The sequence below is a fragment of the Choloepus didactylus genome, chromosome 13, assembly GCF_015220235.1.
Source record: "Choloepus didactylus isolate mChoDid1 chromosome 13, mChoDid1.pri, whole genome shotgun sequence".
Lineage (NCBI taxonomy): Eukaryota > Metazoa > Chordata > Mammalia > Pilosa > Megalonychidae > Choloepus > Choloepus didactylus.
The window spans coordinates 72,933,684-72,951,011 of NC_051319.1; the positions used below are offsets into that span (position 1 = coordinate 72,933,684).

Genomic DNA, 17,328 nt, shown 5'->3' on the forward strand with positions numbered 1-17,328 from the left:
GACAAAACGGAAAATGAAAGAACAAAAGAAAGAATGGGGAAAAAGATCGAGAAAGTCAAAATGGTTTTCAGGGATACAATAGATAAAATAAAATGTCCAAATATAAGACTCACTGGTGTCCCAGAAGGGGAAGAGAAGGGTAAAGGTCTAGAAAGAGTATTCAAAGAAATCGTTGGGGAAAACTTCCCAAACCTTCTACACAACATAAATACACAAAGCATAAATGCCCAGCGAACTCCAAATAGAATAAATCCAAATAAACCCACTCCGAGATATATTCTGATCAGACTCTCAAATACTGAAGAGAAGGAGCAAGTTCTGAAAGCAGCAAAAGTAAAGCAATTCACCACATACAAAGGAAACAACATAAGACTAAGTAGTAACTACTCAGCAGCCACCATGGAAGTGAGAAGGCAGTGGCATGACATATTTAAAATTCTGAGAGAGAAAAACTGCCAACCAAGAATTCTTTATCCAGTAAAGCTATTCTTCAAATTTGAGGGAGAGCTTAAATTTTTTAAAGACAAACAAATGCTAAGAGACATTGCTAACAAGAGACCTGCCCTACTTGAGATACTAAAGTGAGCCTGTAACGATCTGTATATATTACCCCCAGAAAAAGCCATGTTCTTTGATGCAATCTTGTGGGGGTAGACATTAGTGGGGATAAAGTTGGAACGTTTGGATTAGGTTGTTTCCATAGAAATGCACCCCATCCAACTGTGGGTGATAACTCCGACAGGATAATTGCCATGGAGGTGTGGCCCCATGCATTCAACATGGGCCTGAATGAGTTTACTGGAGCACTACATAAGATCAGACAGAAGGAGTAAGCTTGCTACAGCCAAGAGAGACACTTTGAAGAATGCACAGGAGCTGAGACAGGAGCTGGAGCTGAGAGATCTTTTGAAGACGGCTGTTGAAAGCAGACTCTTGCTCCGGAGAAGCTAAGAGAAGACACACGTCCCAAGAGCAACTGAGAGTGACATTTTGAAGGGAAGCTGCAGCCTAGAGAGGAACGTCCTGGGAGAAAGCCACCTTGAAATGCAACCTGGAAGCAAGCACACACCAGCCACGTGCCTTCCCAGCTACCAGCGTTTTTCCGGATGCCAATGGCCTTTCTCCAGTATGGCCTTAAGACTGTAACTTTGTAACCAAACAAACTCCCTTTATAAAAGCCAGTTCATTTCTGGTGTTTTGCATTCTGGCAGCATTAGCAAACTAGAACAGAGCCCTACCGAAAGAGAAACAAAGAAAGGAGAGAGAGATGTGGAGAAAGGTTCAGTACTAAAGAGATTTAGTATTGGTTCATTAAAGGACAATAAGAAAGAGAGGGGAAAAAGTATATCTGACAAACATAAACCAAGGATAGGATGGCTGATTCAAGAAATGCCTTCACAGTAATAACATTGAATGTAAATGGATTAAACTCTCCTACTACAAGATATAGATGGGCAGAATGAATAAAAAAGTATGAACCATCATTATGTTGCATACAAGAGACTCATCTTAGACACAGGGACACAAACAAATTGAAAGTGAAAGGATGGAAAAAAATATTTCATGCAAGCTGTAGCTAAAGGAGAGAGGAGTAGCAATATTAATCTCAGATAAAATAGACTTTAAATGCAAGGATGTTATGAGAGACAAAGAAGGCCACTACAAATTAATAAAAGGGGCAATTCAACAAGCAGAAATAACAATCATAAACGTTCATGCTCCCAAACAAGGTGCCCCACAATACATGAGACAAACACTGGCAAAACGAAAGGAAGCAACTGATTAATTCTGATTGTTACTATTATCAAGCCTAGTTGACTGGATGTGGAAAAGGCAACAATTTTTTTAACGTCGTTTTGTGTTAGGGCGCAAATTGCAGTAAATAGGGTGGTAATGGCTCCACAATAACTGTGGGAGACTTCAACACATCATTCTCTCCTATAGATAGATCAACCAGACAGAAGACCAATAAGGAAACTGAAAACCTAAACAATCTGATAAACGAATTTGATTTAACAGACACATATAGAACATTACATCCCAAATCACCAGGATACACATTATTCTCTAGTGCTCACGGAACTTTCTCCAGAATAGACCATATGTTGGGACAAAACAAGCCTCAATAAATTTTAAAAAAATTGAAATTATTCAAAGCACATTCTCTGACCACAATGGAATGCTATCAGAAGTCAATAACCATCAGAGACTTAGAAAATTCACAAATACCTGGAGGTTAAACAACACACTCCCAAACAATCAGTGGGTTAAAGACGAAATTGCAGGAGAAATAGCTAAAAATACAGAAACGAATGAAAATGAGAACACAACATATCAAAACCTATGGGATGCAGCAAAAGCAGTACTGAGGGGGAAATTTATAGCACTAAATGCATTCATCAAAAAGGAAGAAAGTGCTAAAATCACAGAACTAATGGAGCAACTGAAGAAGCTGGAAAATGAACAGCAAACTAATCCTAAACCAAGTAGAAGAAAAGAAATAACAAGGCTTAAAGCAGAAATAAATGACATAGAGAACAAAAAAAAAACAATAGAGAGAATAACACCAAGAGTTGGTTCTTTGAGAAGATCAACAAGATTGACAAGCCCCTAGCTAAACTGACAAAATCAAAAGATTGAAGACCCATATAAACAAAATAATGAATGAGAAAGGTGACATTATTGCAGATCCTGAAGAAATTTAAAAAATTATAAGAGGATACTATGAACAACTGTATGCCAACAAACCGGATAATGTAGAGGAAATGGATAATTTCCTGGAAACATATAAACAACCTAGACTGACCAGAGAAGAAACAGAAGACCTCAACCAACCAATCACAAGCAAAGAAATCCAATCAGTCATCAAAAAACTTCCCACAAATAAATGCCCAGGACCATATGGCTTCAAAGGGGAATTCTACCAAAAGTCCCCAGAATAACTGACACCAATTTTACTTAAACTCTTTCAAAACACTGAAGAAAATGGAACACTACCTAATACATTTTACAAACCTAACATTAATCTAATACCAAAACCAGGCAAAGATGCCACAAAAAAGGAAAACTACAGGCCAATCTCCCTAAAGAATATAGATGCAAAAATTCTCAACAAAATACTTGCATATCAAATCCAAAGACACATTAAAAAAATCATACACCATGACCAAGTGGGGTTCATTCCAGGCATGAAAGGATGGTTCAAAAGAAAATCAATCAATGTATTACAACACATTATCAAATCAAAAGAGAAAAATCAAATGATCATCTCAATAGATGCTAAAAAAGCATTTGACAAAATCCAACATCCCTTTTGATAAAAACACTTCAAAAGGTAGGAATTGAAGGAAACTTCCTCAATATGATAAAGACCATATATGAAAAACCCACAGCCGTCATAGTACTCAATGGCGAGAGATTGAAAGCCTTCCATCTAAGGTCAGGAACAAGAGAAGGATGCCCGTGGTCACCACTGTTATTCAACATTGTGCTAGAAGTGCTAGCCAGGGCAATCTGAGAAGACAAAGAAATAAAAGGCATCCAAATTGGAAAGGAAGAAGTAAAACTGTCATTATTTGCAGATGATATGATCTTATATCTGGAAAACCCTAAGAAATCGATGATACAGCTATTTGAGCTAATAAACAAATTTAGCAAAGTAGTGGGATACAAGATTGATGCATAAAAGTCAGTAATGTTTCTATATGCTAGAAATGAACTAAGCGAAGAGACACTCAAGATGATACCATTTGTAATAGCAACTAAAAAAATCAAGTATGTAGGAATAAACTTAATCAAGGATGCCAAAGACCTCTATACAGAAACTTACATAACTTTACTAAAAGAAGTAGAAGGGAACCTAAAGAAATGAAAAGATATTCCTTGTTCATGGGTAAGAAGGCTAAATGTCATTGTGATGTCAATCCTACCCAAACTGATCTACAGATTCAATGCAATACAAATCAAAATTCCAGCAACCTACTTTGCAGACTTGGAAAACCTAGTTGTCAAATTTATTTGGAAAGGGAAGATGCCTTGAATTGCTAAAAACACTCTGAAAAACAAAAATGAAGTGGGACGGATTTGGAAATAGACCCCCAGATCTACAGTAGACTGATTTTTGATAAGGCCCTCAAATCCACTGAACTGGGACAGAACAGTTTCTTCAACAAATGGGGCTGAGAGAACTGGATAGCCATATCAAAAAGAATGAAAGAGGACCCCTACCTTATACCCTATACAGAAATTAACTCAAAGTGGATCAAAGACCTCAATATAAGAAACAGTACCATAAAACTCCTAGAAGATAATGTAGGGAAACATCTTCAAGACCTAGTATTAAGAGGTTGCTTCTCAGACCTTACACCCAAAGCACAAGCAATGAAAGGAAAAATAGATAAATGGGAACTCCTCAAACTTAAAAGCTTCTGTACTTCAAAGGAATTTGTCCAAAAGGTAAAGAGGCAGCCAACCTGATGGGAAAAAAATATTTGGAAACCATGTATCTGATAAGAGACTGTTATCTTGCTTATATATATATATATATTTCTTTATATATCTTGCTTATATAAAGAAATCCTACAACTCAATGACAACAGTACAAACAGCCAAATTATAAAATGGGCAAAAGATATGAAAAAGTATTTTTTGGAAGAGGAAATACAAATGGCTAAAAAATACATAAAAAAATGTTCACCTTCACTAGCTATTAGGGAGACGCATATCAAGACCACAATGAGGTATCATCTCACACCAATCAGAATGGCTGTCATTAAACAGACAGGAAACTACGAGTGCTGGAGAGGATGTGGAGAAACTGGGACTCTTATTCATTGCTGGTGGGACAGTAAAATAGTACAACCACTCTGGAGGACAGTTTGGCAGTTCCTCAGAAAACTAGAGATCAAGATACTCTACGATCTAGCAATTTCACTTCTCGGTATATACCCCGAAGGCCTGAAAGCAGTGACACCAACAGATATTTGCACACCGATGTCAAAGCAGCATAGTTCACAACTGCCAAGAGATGGAAACAATCCAAATGTCCTTCAACAGATGAGTGGATAAACAAAATGTGGTCTGTACACATGATGGAATACTATGAAGCAGTAAGAAGGATAGAGGTTGTGAAAGATATGACAACTGGATGAAGCTTAAAGACATAATGCTGAGTGAAATAAGCCAGACACAAAAGGAGAGATACGGTGTGTTACCAGTAATGTGAACTGTGAAAAACGTAAAATTAAGTGTCTTACAATACATAATATAGGGAACCCAGAGACAGTCAGAACCTAGTGAAGGGGGGACAATAATCTAATATGTACAGATGTGAAAACAAAGGTGATCTTAATGGCATGGGAATGGTCAGGAGTGGCTATGGTTCATTAATGGGATTTTAAGTAACAGTGATGCACTGAAGGTGAACATGTTCATAAATGGTTGTTTAAAAACAAGTAACCCACAGAGTAACACCAGAAACCTAAATAAGTGTTAGCATGATATAAGGTATGACACTGCTGCAGAGGGTTAATAACCGAGTGGTACAGAAAAATTACCCATTACGTATTAATCACTATTTAATAGGAATATCTTACCAACTCTACACTAATACTAGGGATGAATAACTAGCAGCTGCTAAGAGCTCTGGGATGTATTATGTGATGAGAATTGTTTAAAGTTGAGAGTGATAATGATTGTACAACTAAGTGAAGATAATGTAAGAAACTGACAGTTTATCTTGGGATAGACTATATATATTAAGTCAAGTTAGGAACCCACTATTGAATAAATCATGTGCTTGACTTGAGACTTGCTCTTATGAAATTTAGGGTCATAAATAGGAGGCTGGGCCCTCCCATAATTATGCTTAAAAGGCGCCTCCAGCCAACCTCTTTGTTGCTCAGATGTGGCCTTTCTCTAAGACCAACTCGGCAAATAAATTCATTAACCTCCCCCCACATGAGGGCATGACTCCCAGGAGAATGAATCTTCCTGGCGACGTGGGACATGATTCCCAGGAATGAGCCTGGTGCTCGCAGTGAGGGATTCAAAATAGCTACTTGACCAAAAGAGGGGAAAAAGAAGGAGAACAAGCTGAGGTTGCAGCAGCTGAGAGATCCCAAATAGAGTCAAGAGATTATTCTGGAGGTTTCTCTTATGCAAGCTCCAGCTAGACAACCCAGTTGGCCACAGTATACCATGCCTTTACCAAAAGTAGTCCCCAAATACCTAGGTCCTTACCTGATATTCTATAAAAGATGCAGTCACTAAGTTTTTTTTTGAAATAAATTCAAAGTTATAGGAACAGTTGCAAAAACAATACTAACCCCATACACAGAATTCCATCATACCCTGACCACCCTTCCCCGATAGCTCAATCCACCAACTTTAACATGCTGTCACATCACTATTTTTTTCCCTCTCCTTCCCTCCCTCCCTATCATTCTTCATCTATTGCTCTGTCTTCTGAACATGAGAGCTAGCTGCACACATCCTTGAACATACACTATAATTCATGTATACACTTCCCATGAACAAGAACATTCTTTTGTGCAATCCCGTTAAGCGCAGCTAAGAAGTACAAGAGATTCAACAATGATACGAAGCTTACACTCTGTATTTCCTTTTCCTTATGTCTCAACTGTGTCCCTTTGAGCCACCTGTCCTCTATCTTCCAATCCCATCCAAGTTCATCCTTGGCATTTAATTGTCATCTATTTAGACTGCCTTTTTTTTTTTTTTTTCAATTGTGGAAACATATATACAGCCTAAATCTTCCCATTCCACCCCCTCCCTAGCCTTCCATTAGTGAGATTAATCACATTTAGAATGTTGTAATGCTGTTTCCCACCATCCATTACTAGAAATTTCCCTTCACCTCAAACTGCAACCCTACACTCATTTCTTAATTCCCCATTGCCCCTTCCCCCATTTTTCTTAACCCAAACTCTACTTTTCATCTCTATGGTTATATTCTCTGATAATTTCTTGGTGTTTACTGTGGGGCTTAAAATGAACCTCTTAAATCCATATCAATCTTGTTTTTCTTTCACACCACCTTCACTCCAATAGGACACATAAACTATGTTCCTATACTCCTCCATTCCCCCACCTTTATATAGTTCTTGTCAAAAATTACATATTTTACATTGAGTTCAAAACCACTGATTCGTCATTAGAGTTTGTGTATTTTATATCATGTAGGAAGTAAATAGTGTAGTTACAGTTCAAAAATTATTGACTTCTATTTGTATTCCATTGTGGTTGGAGAATGTGCTTTGAGTATATTCAATTTTGTTTTTTTTTTTAATTTCTTGAGGCTTGTTTTATGTCCCAGCTTATAGTCCATTCTGGAGAAAGATCCGTGATCACTAGAGAAAAATGAGTGTCCTGGTGATTTGGGATGTAAGGTACTATATATGTCTGTTAAAATTCTCTATATCTCTTTCTCCTTTCTTTGTGTTTCTGTTGGTAGGGCTCCCTTTAGTATCTGAAGTAGGGCAGGTCTTTTATTGGCAAACTCTCTCAGCATTTGTTTGTCTGTGAAAAATTTAAGCTCTCCTTCAAATTTGAAGGAGAGTTTTGCTGGATAAAGTATTCTTGGTTGGAAATTTTTCTCTCTCAGAATTTTAAATATGTCATGCCACTGCCTTCTTGCCTCCATGGTGGCCGCTGAGTAGTCACAACTTAGTCTTATGTTGTTTCCTTTGTATGTGGTGAATTGCTTTTCTTTTGCTGCTTTCAGAACTTGCTCCTTCTCTTCAGTATTTGAGAGTCTGATCAGAATATGTCTCGGAGTGGGTTTATTTGGATTTATTCTATTTGGAGTTTGCTGGGCATTTATGCTTTGTGTATTTGTATTGTGTAGAAGGATGGGGAAGTTTTCCTCAACAATTTCTTTGAATACTCTTTCTAGACCTTTACCTTTCTCTTCCCCTTCTGGGACACCAATGAGTCTTAAGTTTGGACGTTTTATTTTATCTATCATATCCCTGAGAGCCATTGCGATTTTTTCAATTTTTTTCTCCATTCTTTCTTTTTATCTTTCATTTTATGTTCTGTGGACTTCTAGGACACTGAGACGTTGTTCAGCTTCCTCTAGTCTTGTATTGTGAATATCCAGAGTCTTTTTAATTTGGCCAACAGTTTCTTTTATTTCCATAAAATCTTCCATTTTTTTATTTACTCTTGCAATGTCTTCTTTATGCTCTTCTAGGGTCTTCTTTATGTCGCTTATATCCTGGGCCATGGTCTTCTTGATGTCCTTTAAATCCTTTGCCATGTTTTCGTTCCTCAATTGTAGTTCTTTGATTAATTGTGCAAGGTACTGTGTCTCTTCCGATATCTTGATTTATGTGTTTGGAGTTGGATTCTCCGTATCATCTGGTTTTATCATATGCATTAAGATTTTCTGTTGTTTTTGGCCTCTTGGCATTTGCTTTGCTTGATAGGGTTCTTTCAAGTTGTAAAAAAAAATACCTATCTAATTTTTCAGAAACACAGTTTGGTGGCGTACACTTCCTCTAACTAACCAGCAGATGGCACCTGTGAGTCACCTATACCCCTCAATTCACTTCTCCACCTTGTCCCCGTGGCGTGTGGGGAAATGATTCTCGTGGGGTTCAGTTGGAGAACTCAGTTTGGGTGTGTTGCTGGAGCCGTCCGCCCTGAATGTGGGGCATGTGTACGGGTGGCCAGGGAGGAAGGACAGCTTTAATATTCAAATCCCCAAGGTTCCCGGAGATTCAAGGCTGCCGCAAGAGTCTAAGCCTTCATTTCATTTCAGCCCCAGACCCTCTCTCTCACTATCCCACAAACGACCGGACTTGGCGTAGTGTCCCTGGGTTCTCCGAGTGGCTCCCCCCGGCACCGTCGCGATCCTCCAGGACCTCTGCCGAGGGAATGCCGTGCTACATCACCAGCGTGCGCCGTCCCTCAAGGGAAGCCCCGGGCCAACGGGCCCTGCCGGGGCGCTTTCAGCCTGATGCAAAGATGGCCAAATGGGGCATCTCCACACCCCCCGCCTCGCACAGTTTCTCCTTCCAGGTCAGGGAAGGGGCTCTAGGCTGTGGGCACAGCCCCGGGCAGGAGTTTATCCAGCCCTCCGGGGAGCCAGCTGCTAGCTGCAGGGTTCCTTTCTGCTTCCAGCTCTCCCCTCCATTCCCCCGGCCCCAAGGGTATCTGCAGTGGGCTATCTCCCAGGCCAGACACCGAGAGGCCAGCCCAGCCCCCTCTTGCTGTGTTTTGCTGTGTGGTTCCCACTATCACAGCTGCAGCCGCTCCTGGGTCCCCCCCCCTTTTTTTAAAAAGAGCCCGTTGGTCCCCAAACGCCAAACCCTGGCTTCCCCAGACCGCCGCGCAGCTGCGGGTCTTCCAGCCAGCTTACTCACTCATTTCAGAATGCAGACTCCCAGTTTCACCAAGTATACGGCCCCTGTGGAACTAGGAGACCTTGTCCAGCTGGCGCATCACTGTAACCGGTATTCTGGATCACTTTCTGATTTTTATCTAGTGTTTTTCACGGAGGTGTTTTTTTGCCCTGTCTCTCCTAGCCGCCATCTTAGTTTTCCACTCACTAAGTTTTTTTTTTTTTTTTTTTTTTTTTTTAATCATCATTTTATTGAGATATATTCACATACCACGCAGTCATACAAAACAAATTGTACTTTCGATTGTTTACAGTACCATTACATAGTTGTACATTCATCACCTAAATCAATCCCTGACACCTTCATTAGCACACACACAAAAATAACAAGAATAATAATTAGAGTGAAAAAGAGCAATTGAAGTAAAAAAGAACACTGGGTACCTTTGTCTGTTTGTTTGCTTCCCCTACTTTTCTACACATCGATCCATAAACTAGACAAAGTGGAGTTTGGTCCTTATGGCATTCCCAATCCCACTGTCACCCCTCATAAGCTACATTTTTATACAACTGTCTTCGAGATTCATGGGTTCTGGGTTGTAGTTTAATAGTTTCAGGTATCCACCACCAGCTACCACCACTCACTAAGTTTTATCTCTCAGAAACTTAAATCCACCAGAGTGAGTTAGGAACAGACAAGTTCTAAAACCCAGAGGCAACAACCTCTTTAAAATCAACTATCAGATGCGGCCCCCTTCCCTGTACTATCGACACTCCCTTTTAATATGAACAAGTTACGGTGCTCACTGCCTAGACATCCCTGAAGATGGAGAAAGAGATTAAGTGAAAGGAAGGAGTAGCAACAAACAAGATAAGATTTAACAAAGGTCTATGAATACTAAAACTTTATATAATTATATATATACTTTTGGATGCTGCAGTGTGGGCATGGCTGGAAGGAGGTAAAAGATATGGTGAAACTACAGCCTATAGTATCCTTTGGGATTTCCTCTAGAGCTGCTCACTGAATTGTGCCTTGAAGCTTTTCACCTTTCTGTATAATCTTGTATTGCACAATAAGGAAAAACTGAAACCGTTCAACTGTAACCCACAATAATTTTTGAAATTACCTATATGACTGCTTGTTGAGCTGTACATCGAGAGATGACATCTTCATGTATGTATGTTATATTTTACAATAATGGAAATGGCTCAAGTTGCAGAACTGAGACCCATGACGTTCTTTGAGATTTGCTCTCTAACTACTTGTGAAACTGTACATTGAAAGTTATCACTGTTATGTTTACATGTTAAAGTTCACAATTAAAAAAAAATGGAAAAAAAGCAATTGAACAGTATTACAGATCTCAATTTGAAAATGAAAGCATCAAAACGTTTAGAAGAAAAACACAGAGTATCTTCGTATTGTTGAGAAAGGTAAAGATTTTTAAAACAGGACACAGAAAGCACTAACCAAGGAAAAATTTGAGAGAATTAGGAATTTCCCTTCCTTTGTGTCAGAGAAGAGGACTGAAGATGCTATTAATAGTGAAAAACCAACCCACACAGTAGAAGATATTTGCAATTCATATATCAAACAAAGGACAGAAATCAAAAAGAATTTCTAGAAATCAAACGAAACAAGACAGACAACCCAATAAAAAAATAGTACCTGAATAGGGATTTCATAAAAATCTACCCAAATCGTCAAGAAAACAAAGTAAAAAGAAGAAAAGAAAAAAGCAAGAATATTGTTCAGCATCATAAGTAAATAGGAAAATGCAAAAATCACAGTGAGACAGCACAATGAAATACACAAAGAATGACTAAAATTCAAAACAAACAGACACTATCAAGGATTGTCAAAGATGTGGAGCAATTGGAAATTATCATACTGATGGTTGTTATTGAAACTGGTACTACTATTTTAGACAACTATTAGTATCTCTGAAATTTCAACATGAGCACTTCTAATAATTCGATTCCTAACTGCATGCCCAACAGGAATGAGTAAGAGCATAAGAAACATGAAAAAATATTCACAGAAACTTCATTATTTATGAGAACAAAAAATGGAAAACAATCCAAATATTCATTTAGAGTGGAATGGATAAATGAATTGTGTTCTTTTCATATAATCATATACTGCATAGCAGTGAAAAAGAGCCAATGCAAAAACATAGAAGAATTTTAGACATTTGCTAAGTAAACAAAAGATTCCATCTATATGAAATTCAAAAAGAGGCAAAATCAGCCTATCATGATAAAAGTGAGAATTGTGTGATTACCTTTCTAGAAGAGAGTTGACTAGAGGCTTCTAGAGAGCTGGTATGTTCTACATTTTCACTGGGGTTGTAAATAGGTGTATATTTTTATCAAAATTCATCAAACTGTATACTTAAGATGTGTGCATCTGTATACTCTATGTATGTCATACTTCATGGTTTATAAATGTATTTCAAACTGTTCTACAGAAATTGCTCCAGTGTATGAGTATCAGGCTAAAAGTCAAAGTTTAAACATTAAATCACAGATTTAAGCTAATTGTGGAAATACTTACCAAAAAAGAATCTGATTGCCACTGTATCTTTCATAGCGTGCTCTTGCAGACATTAGTCTAACATATTAAAACAAAAAGCAGAAAATTTTGAAGATTTTATAATTTTGTTTCAGCAATTCTGTAAAATTACCTCAAAGTTGTCTAAATTTTCACCAAACTACAAGAATTTAGAAACAGACAAAAAAATGTAGTAAGAATTTCAAAACAGCAAGTAAGCAATATTAAGTGGCAACAATTACAAAACTCTTATGTATATTATAAAACCTGTCAATTCACAGTAACTGAAGCTTTTATTATGCAAAGATAAAATAAAACATTTGTCTTGTTCACTACTGAATCCTCAGTCCAAAGAACAGTTCTTGGCAGAGTTAAGTGAACACACACACACACACACACACACACACAGAGAAAGTCTTTTCAATAAATACACGAATTCGCTTGCATTTAAAACATACTTATAGTGAAAACAAAACTTCTTTTACATATTTAAATTAGTATTACTAAATGCTCTAGTTTTCAGTTTTCTTCTTTCTATACTTGTTTGATAAATATTAACATCTAAATTATATTATACAGAAGAAACAGAAAATAATAATTAACAATTATTATTTAATAATCTAGTCCATAACCAGAAACAGCAAGTAAATATGAAACATGATGGATAAGCTGGTTATAGAAGGAAAACATGTTTTAATTAAAATTTAACACAAAGTTACAACTCTTTGTGCTTCAAACAATTCAAAAGTATTGTTTCAAATATAGCCATAATGATACAAGGTAAGCAGGGCAGATAACACATTTTACAGCAAAATGAGGCTCAGAAAGTTTATGGACCTTCTCCACAGCAACCTGTGCTTAATCAATGTTCCTACTCCTTCTACTTCAACACAACACTGTAATACAACATAGCATGCCCATCTTAAACATCTGACATAATAAATATCAATATAAACTATAAAAAGAAAACGAGTTTTGTTTCATGTGCACCTAAAATTTGCCAGCCCATACTAAGCATTTATATGGTAAGTCCCGCGCTTTGCTTTAGATAGTTAATCTCATTTAATCCTTAAAACATTGTAAAGAAGATACTATATTATCCCTATTTTTGGAAGACAAAACTGAAGCTTAGATGTTAAGATCTGATCAAGGTCCCATGGGTAAGAAAAACTGGGGTAAGAAATACAAATTCCTTTGCCTATGTTATAGAAGTCCCTAAGTGATGTGGCCCCTGCAAGTAATAATCTGAATTCACCTTCCACAATGCTCTCTCTTCTCACTACGCTCAGCCTCCAAAGCCCTCTTTCTTTGCTTAGCTGGGTTCTTCCTTTTATTCAGGTATCTGCTCAAAAGTTACTTCCTCTGAGAGGATTTCACTGACCATCCAAACTCAACCAGCTACCCAGACAGTTTATTTCACAACATCCTTTACTGTATTCATAGTACTTATCATTACCGGATATTACAAACAGTATTTATTGCAAGTGTTTTCCCCCAACCCCAAGGTTCTCAACCAGAATATTAACTACAGGAAACTAGGGATCTAATCTATCATGTATTACAAGCTCCAAAACCAGCAAGAGAAATACAGCAGGCGCTCAACAAATACGTAGTGAATGTATGAATAAGTAACTCCAGAGCACATGCTCTTCAACATAGCACTTCACTTACCTAAGCTGATGTTCCCTGAGATTTGATAATATTTCCATTCCATGAAGGTAAGAATAAATAGTATTTAAGTCCTGTGGAACAGAACAGAAAAGCTTTCAGATCATTTTTCCAACATACATTTAAAAATATAACAACATTCCACAGTTCTGATTTCAAAAAACACAATCTTTTATGACAGAGCTGTAACTATGTGAAGTCATGAAATCTCTGATCAAGAGGTAGAGAAGAGCTCCCTTGACTCATAGAGGAATGTCCACCCTTCAACATGGCTGACGGTCTCCAGTCAAACAATGCTAGAAACCAAAATCTCATTGTTTCATATGCAAGTCTTTTTCCTTTTTCATTTCTAAACAGATCTAACCTTTTCCTCTTCAGTATCCCCCAAATATTTGAAAACAATTATAAACTGTGTTTTCACTTTCATTTTGTTTTGTTCTCCATATTACACAGTCACAATATTTGCAGGTTTCATATCTTTAAGCATCTTAACTGACTTCCTCTTGAGATGACACAGTCTGTTAATATTCTTAAAACATGACTCTTTAAAGATATCCAGTTGATATGATCCACCAGTAAATGAAAAAGACCTTGGATGGGAATATCCTATTATAGGTCTGACCCTCACCCAGATAGCTAATTAGGTATAAAATAACCCAGGATGGTATAATATAACCTCAGCTATGAGCAGTAGCATGGCAAAAGGAGAATGTGGGAGCATATTCCACCCAAAGCAATGTACCCTGACAGAGAGCAGTATTTTATCATTCATGTTACTTAAAATTGCTGGTGCATGGTAATATTGAAAAGCAGGAAGCCTAGAATTCTCTATATAAAAATGTACTTCCTTATTGCTTACACCCAGGACAGACCACTCTACCTAGCATCCCCCTTGATATGCTACTAGCCAAGAGAATTGTCAGATGACAGTAGCAAAGCAAAACAAAACAAAACAAAACAAAACACCAAAAAAACAAAAAAACCAAAAGCAAAATGCTTTCCATAAGATAAATGGAGCCACTAAGAAACAAGGGAATAAACATTGATTCCAAAAATCATGACTGCCAATTAACCATGGACTGAACAACTACACCTATATCTCTGCTAACTCTTTAATAAAATTAGAGCAAAAAAAGATTTTAAGTACAAAAAAAGAATGAATAGAAAACACAGCAAATGAGAGAGGTCTACAAAACCATAGAAGACAGAAAAGCAGATGGGGTAGGGATTTCCAAAGATGGCCACAATGATCTCTCTCATCCTATATGCTCTTTTACAATGGGACTTTGCTAGCTACTCTCCTATGAAGAACTGGAGTCTATGTGCCCTCCCCTCAGATCTGGGTTAACCTTGTGATTTGTTCTGACCAAAAGAATGTGGCAGAAGGAACTGTAACTTCTGAGACCCAAGTACCCTGACAACATCCATGGGGTTGAGGAAGCCTATGCTAATGGCATGAGGACAGAAACACCACATGGAACAGCACCAAGGCACCAGAAGTGTCAGTGAAACTTTCTCAGACAACTGAATGAATCCAAGAGAATGATCCCAGCCAAGGCCTTGTGTGGCAAAAGAAACAACCACCCAGTCAAAACCTACTGAATGGATGTAACAGATTCCTGGCAAAAGTCCTGCCCATAGTGGGCCCACGTGGCCTGCAGACTCACCTAGAGGTCATTCCCTGCTTCCCAAGTATATAATTGGAATCTGCGTAAGTGGCAGTATAACCTCCACAATAGGTAAGGGCATATATGACAAGAGATGCCATAGTGGGAAACCAAGTGGAAAGCTCTGAAACTGCTCTATCCCCCAGAACAAGACAGTAAAAACAAACAAACAAACCAACAAACAACAGTATTGCATTTACAAGGGCAAAGAATAAGAAGACTCGTGTCACCAGTAAAATACATAAAGGATACAGGGGTGATGGTCTCTATCATCTTTCCATTTAATTCGTGAGGGCCCTGCAGAAAACAGATGAATCCTAAAAATGACCAAAGACTACCACAGACTTAATCAAATTCTACCCCAGTTCAAGGTGCAGTCCCAATCACAAATACTATTGCCAGAGCAGATTAATTAAGCCTCAAGTTCTAGTTTGGCAAATGCATTATTTTCCATTCCAATTAGAAGCATCCAAAAGTCTGCATTCGCATGGAACAATATTAACCTACAGTTTTGCCTTAGGGCTATTCTAACTCCCCCACTCTCTGTCATAATATAGCATAATCTAGACTTCCTGATACATTATTTAGATGACATCTTGCTGATTGGCCAGAATGAGCAACAGAATGAACAAGAGGTAGTCGGTATCAGAGTCCTTGATAATACACATGTTCTCTAGAACACAGGAGATAAACAGTGAACAGATTCAAAGACCATCATTTCAATGAAGTTTTTAGGAGTTCAGTGGTTAAGGGTGTGCCAGGATATCCCTTCCAAAGTAAAAGAAACTACTGGGACTTCAGTTTTAGGTCAAGATGGAATAAGAGATACTGAACTTACCCTTACCCTCCTACCTGAAACAACTAAAAATCACAACAAATACATAAAACCCCATTTTCAAGACATTAGGAAACAAATGACAGTGATCCTGAGAGAGGGAAAACAAAGAAGGTAAGAAATACGATTAGCCTACCTCACTGCCTGGTGATCTGAGTTGAGATGGAACTAGAAGTCAGGGAGTGAAGGCACTAGAGTCTGCAGGGCAGGAGAGGAGAGAGAGACAGAGAGAAAGCATGATGCTGCAACTTAAAAAGGATCCATCAAGTTGTCAGCTGAGTACTGATCCTCACTGCATGCGAAGAAAATATCCAAGGTCAGGGAAAGGACCACATGAAAGGATTAGAGCAACAGTACCTAACCAAGAGTGATTTTGCACACAGATGTATTTTGCAATGGCTGGGCATGTTTTATGATTCTTACAATTTAGGGGTGTACTACTGGCATCTAGTGGATAGAAGGATGTTACTAAACATCCTAAAATGGACAGAAAAGGTCACCTAAACAAAGAATTACCTAGCCCCAAATGTCAACAGTGCCAAGGTTGAACACTGTGGATTAGGGGGAACAATATCTAAAGCTCACACAGGGGACAATAAAGGTCCTGTTCACATGACAGAGGGGAAATCCTCATAATTCACAACGCACTGAGTAGAATACTCAGAAGGTTCGAGACAGAGTATTGGGACAAAATTAACAGTAGACAAAAATGTTACTCTGGTATCAGATAACATAGCTTAGAAGCAAGACAAAAAATGATCAAACTGTTTCCAAGTTATTTATCTGTGTCCCAGAGCAAAGCTGAAGAATATTTATAGAAATGCAAAAATATCCAGTACAAAAAGTAAAACTCACAGTCTCAGATATCCAATCATAAATTATGAAAGGCATTAAAAGAAACAAGAAAATCTGACCACTAATGAGTAGAAAAACCAATTAAGCTGACATATTAGTGAAACAGATAATACAATTATTAAAAAAGGACATTTAAAAACTTATTTTAGACTTCTGGTTGACCAAGATGGAGGCATAAGAAAGTCCAGTGTGGCATCTCCCATAGAATCTCTGAACAACTATCATGAAACTGGCAGAGCCATTTTCCTCAACTTCGGAAAACAGTTAAAGGGTTGTAATAAATGGACAAGTGCTGAATCAAGAAAACACAGCTTTAAGAACATAGGAGATGCTCCTAGACCCCTTACTAATCCCTGCCCCTCACTCCAGGGTGAGGGGT

The 17,328-nt window shown here is 38.0% G+C and overlaps 1 protein-coding gene across 4 annotated transcripts in view; it reads right to left on the reverse strand.

Moving 5' to 3' along the window:
• The window catches only part of RAPGEF6 (Rap guanine nucleotide exchange factor 6), a 279,739-nt gene that overhangs the window by 235,754 nt on the left and 26,657 nt on the right, over positions 1-17,328 (reverse strand). For all 4 annotated transcript variants that reach the window (XM_037802240.1, XM_037802242.1, XM_037802243.1 and 1 more), the window contains 2 exons: positions 13,596-13,666; positions 11,928-11,984 (listed from right to left, as the gene is read on the reverse strand). In XM_037802240.1, the coding sequence (XP_037658168.1) occupies positions 11,928-11,984; positions 13,596-13,666 (128 nt within the window). Of the gene's footprint in view, positions 1-11,927; positions 11,985-13,595; positions 13,667-17,328 lie in introns of those variants that run through there.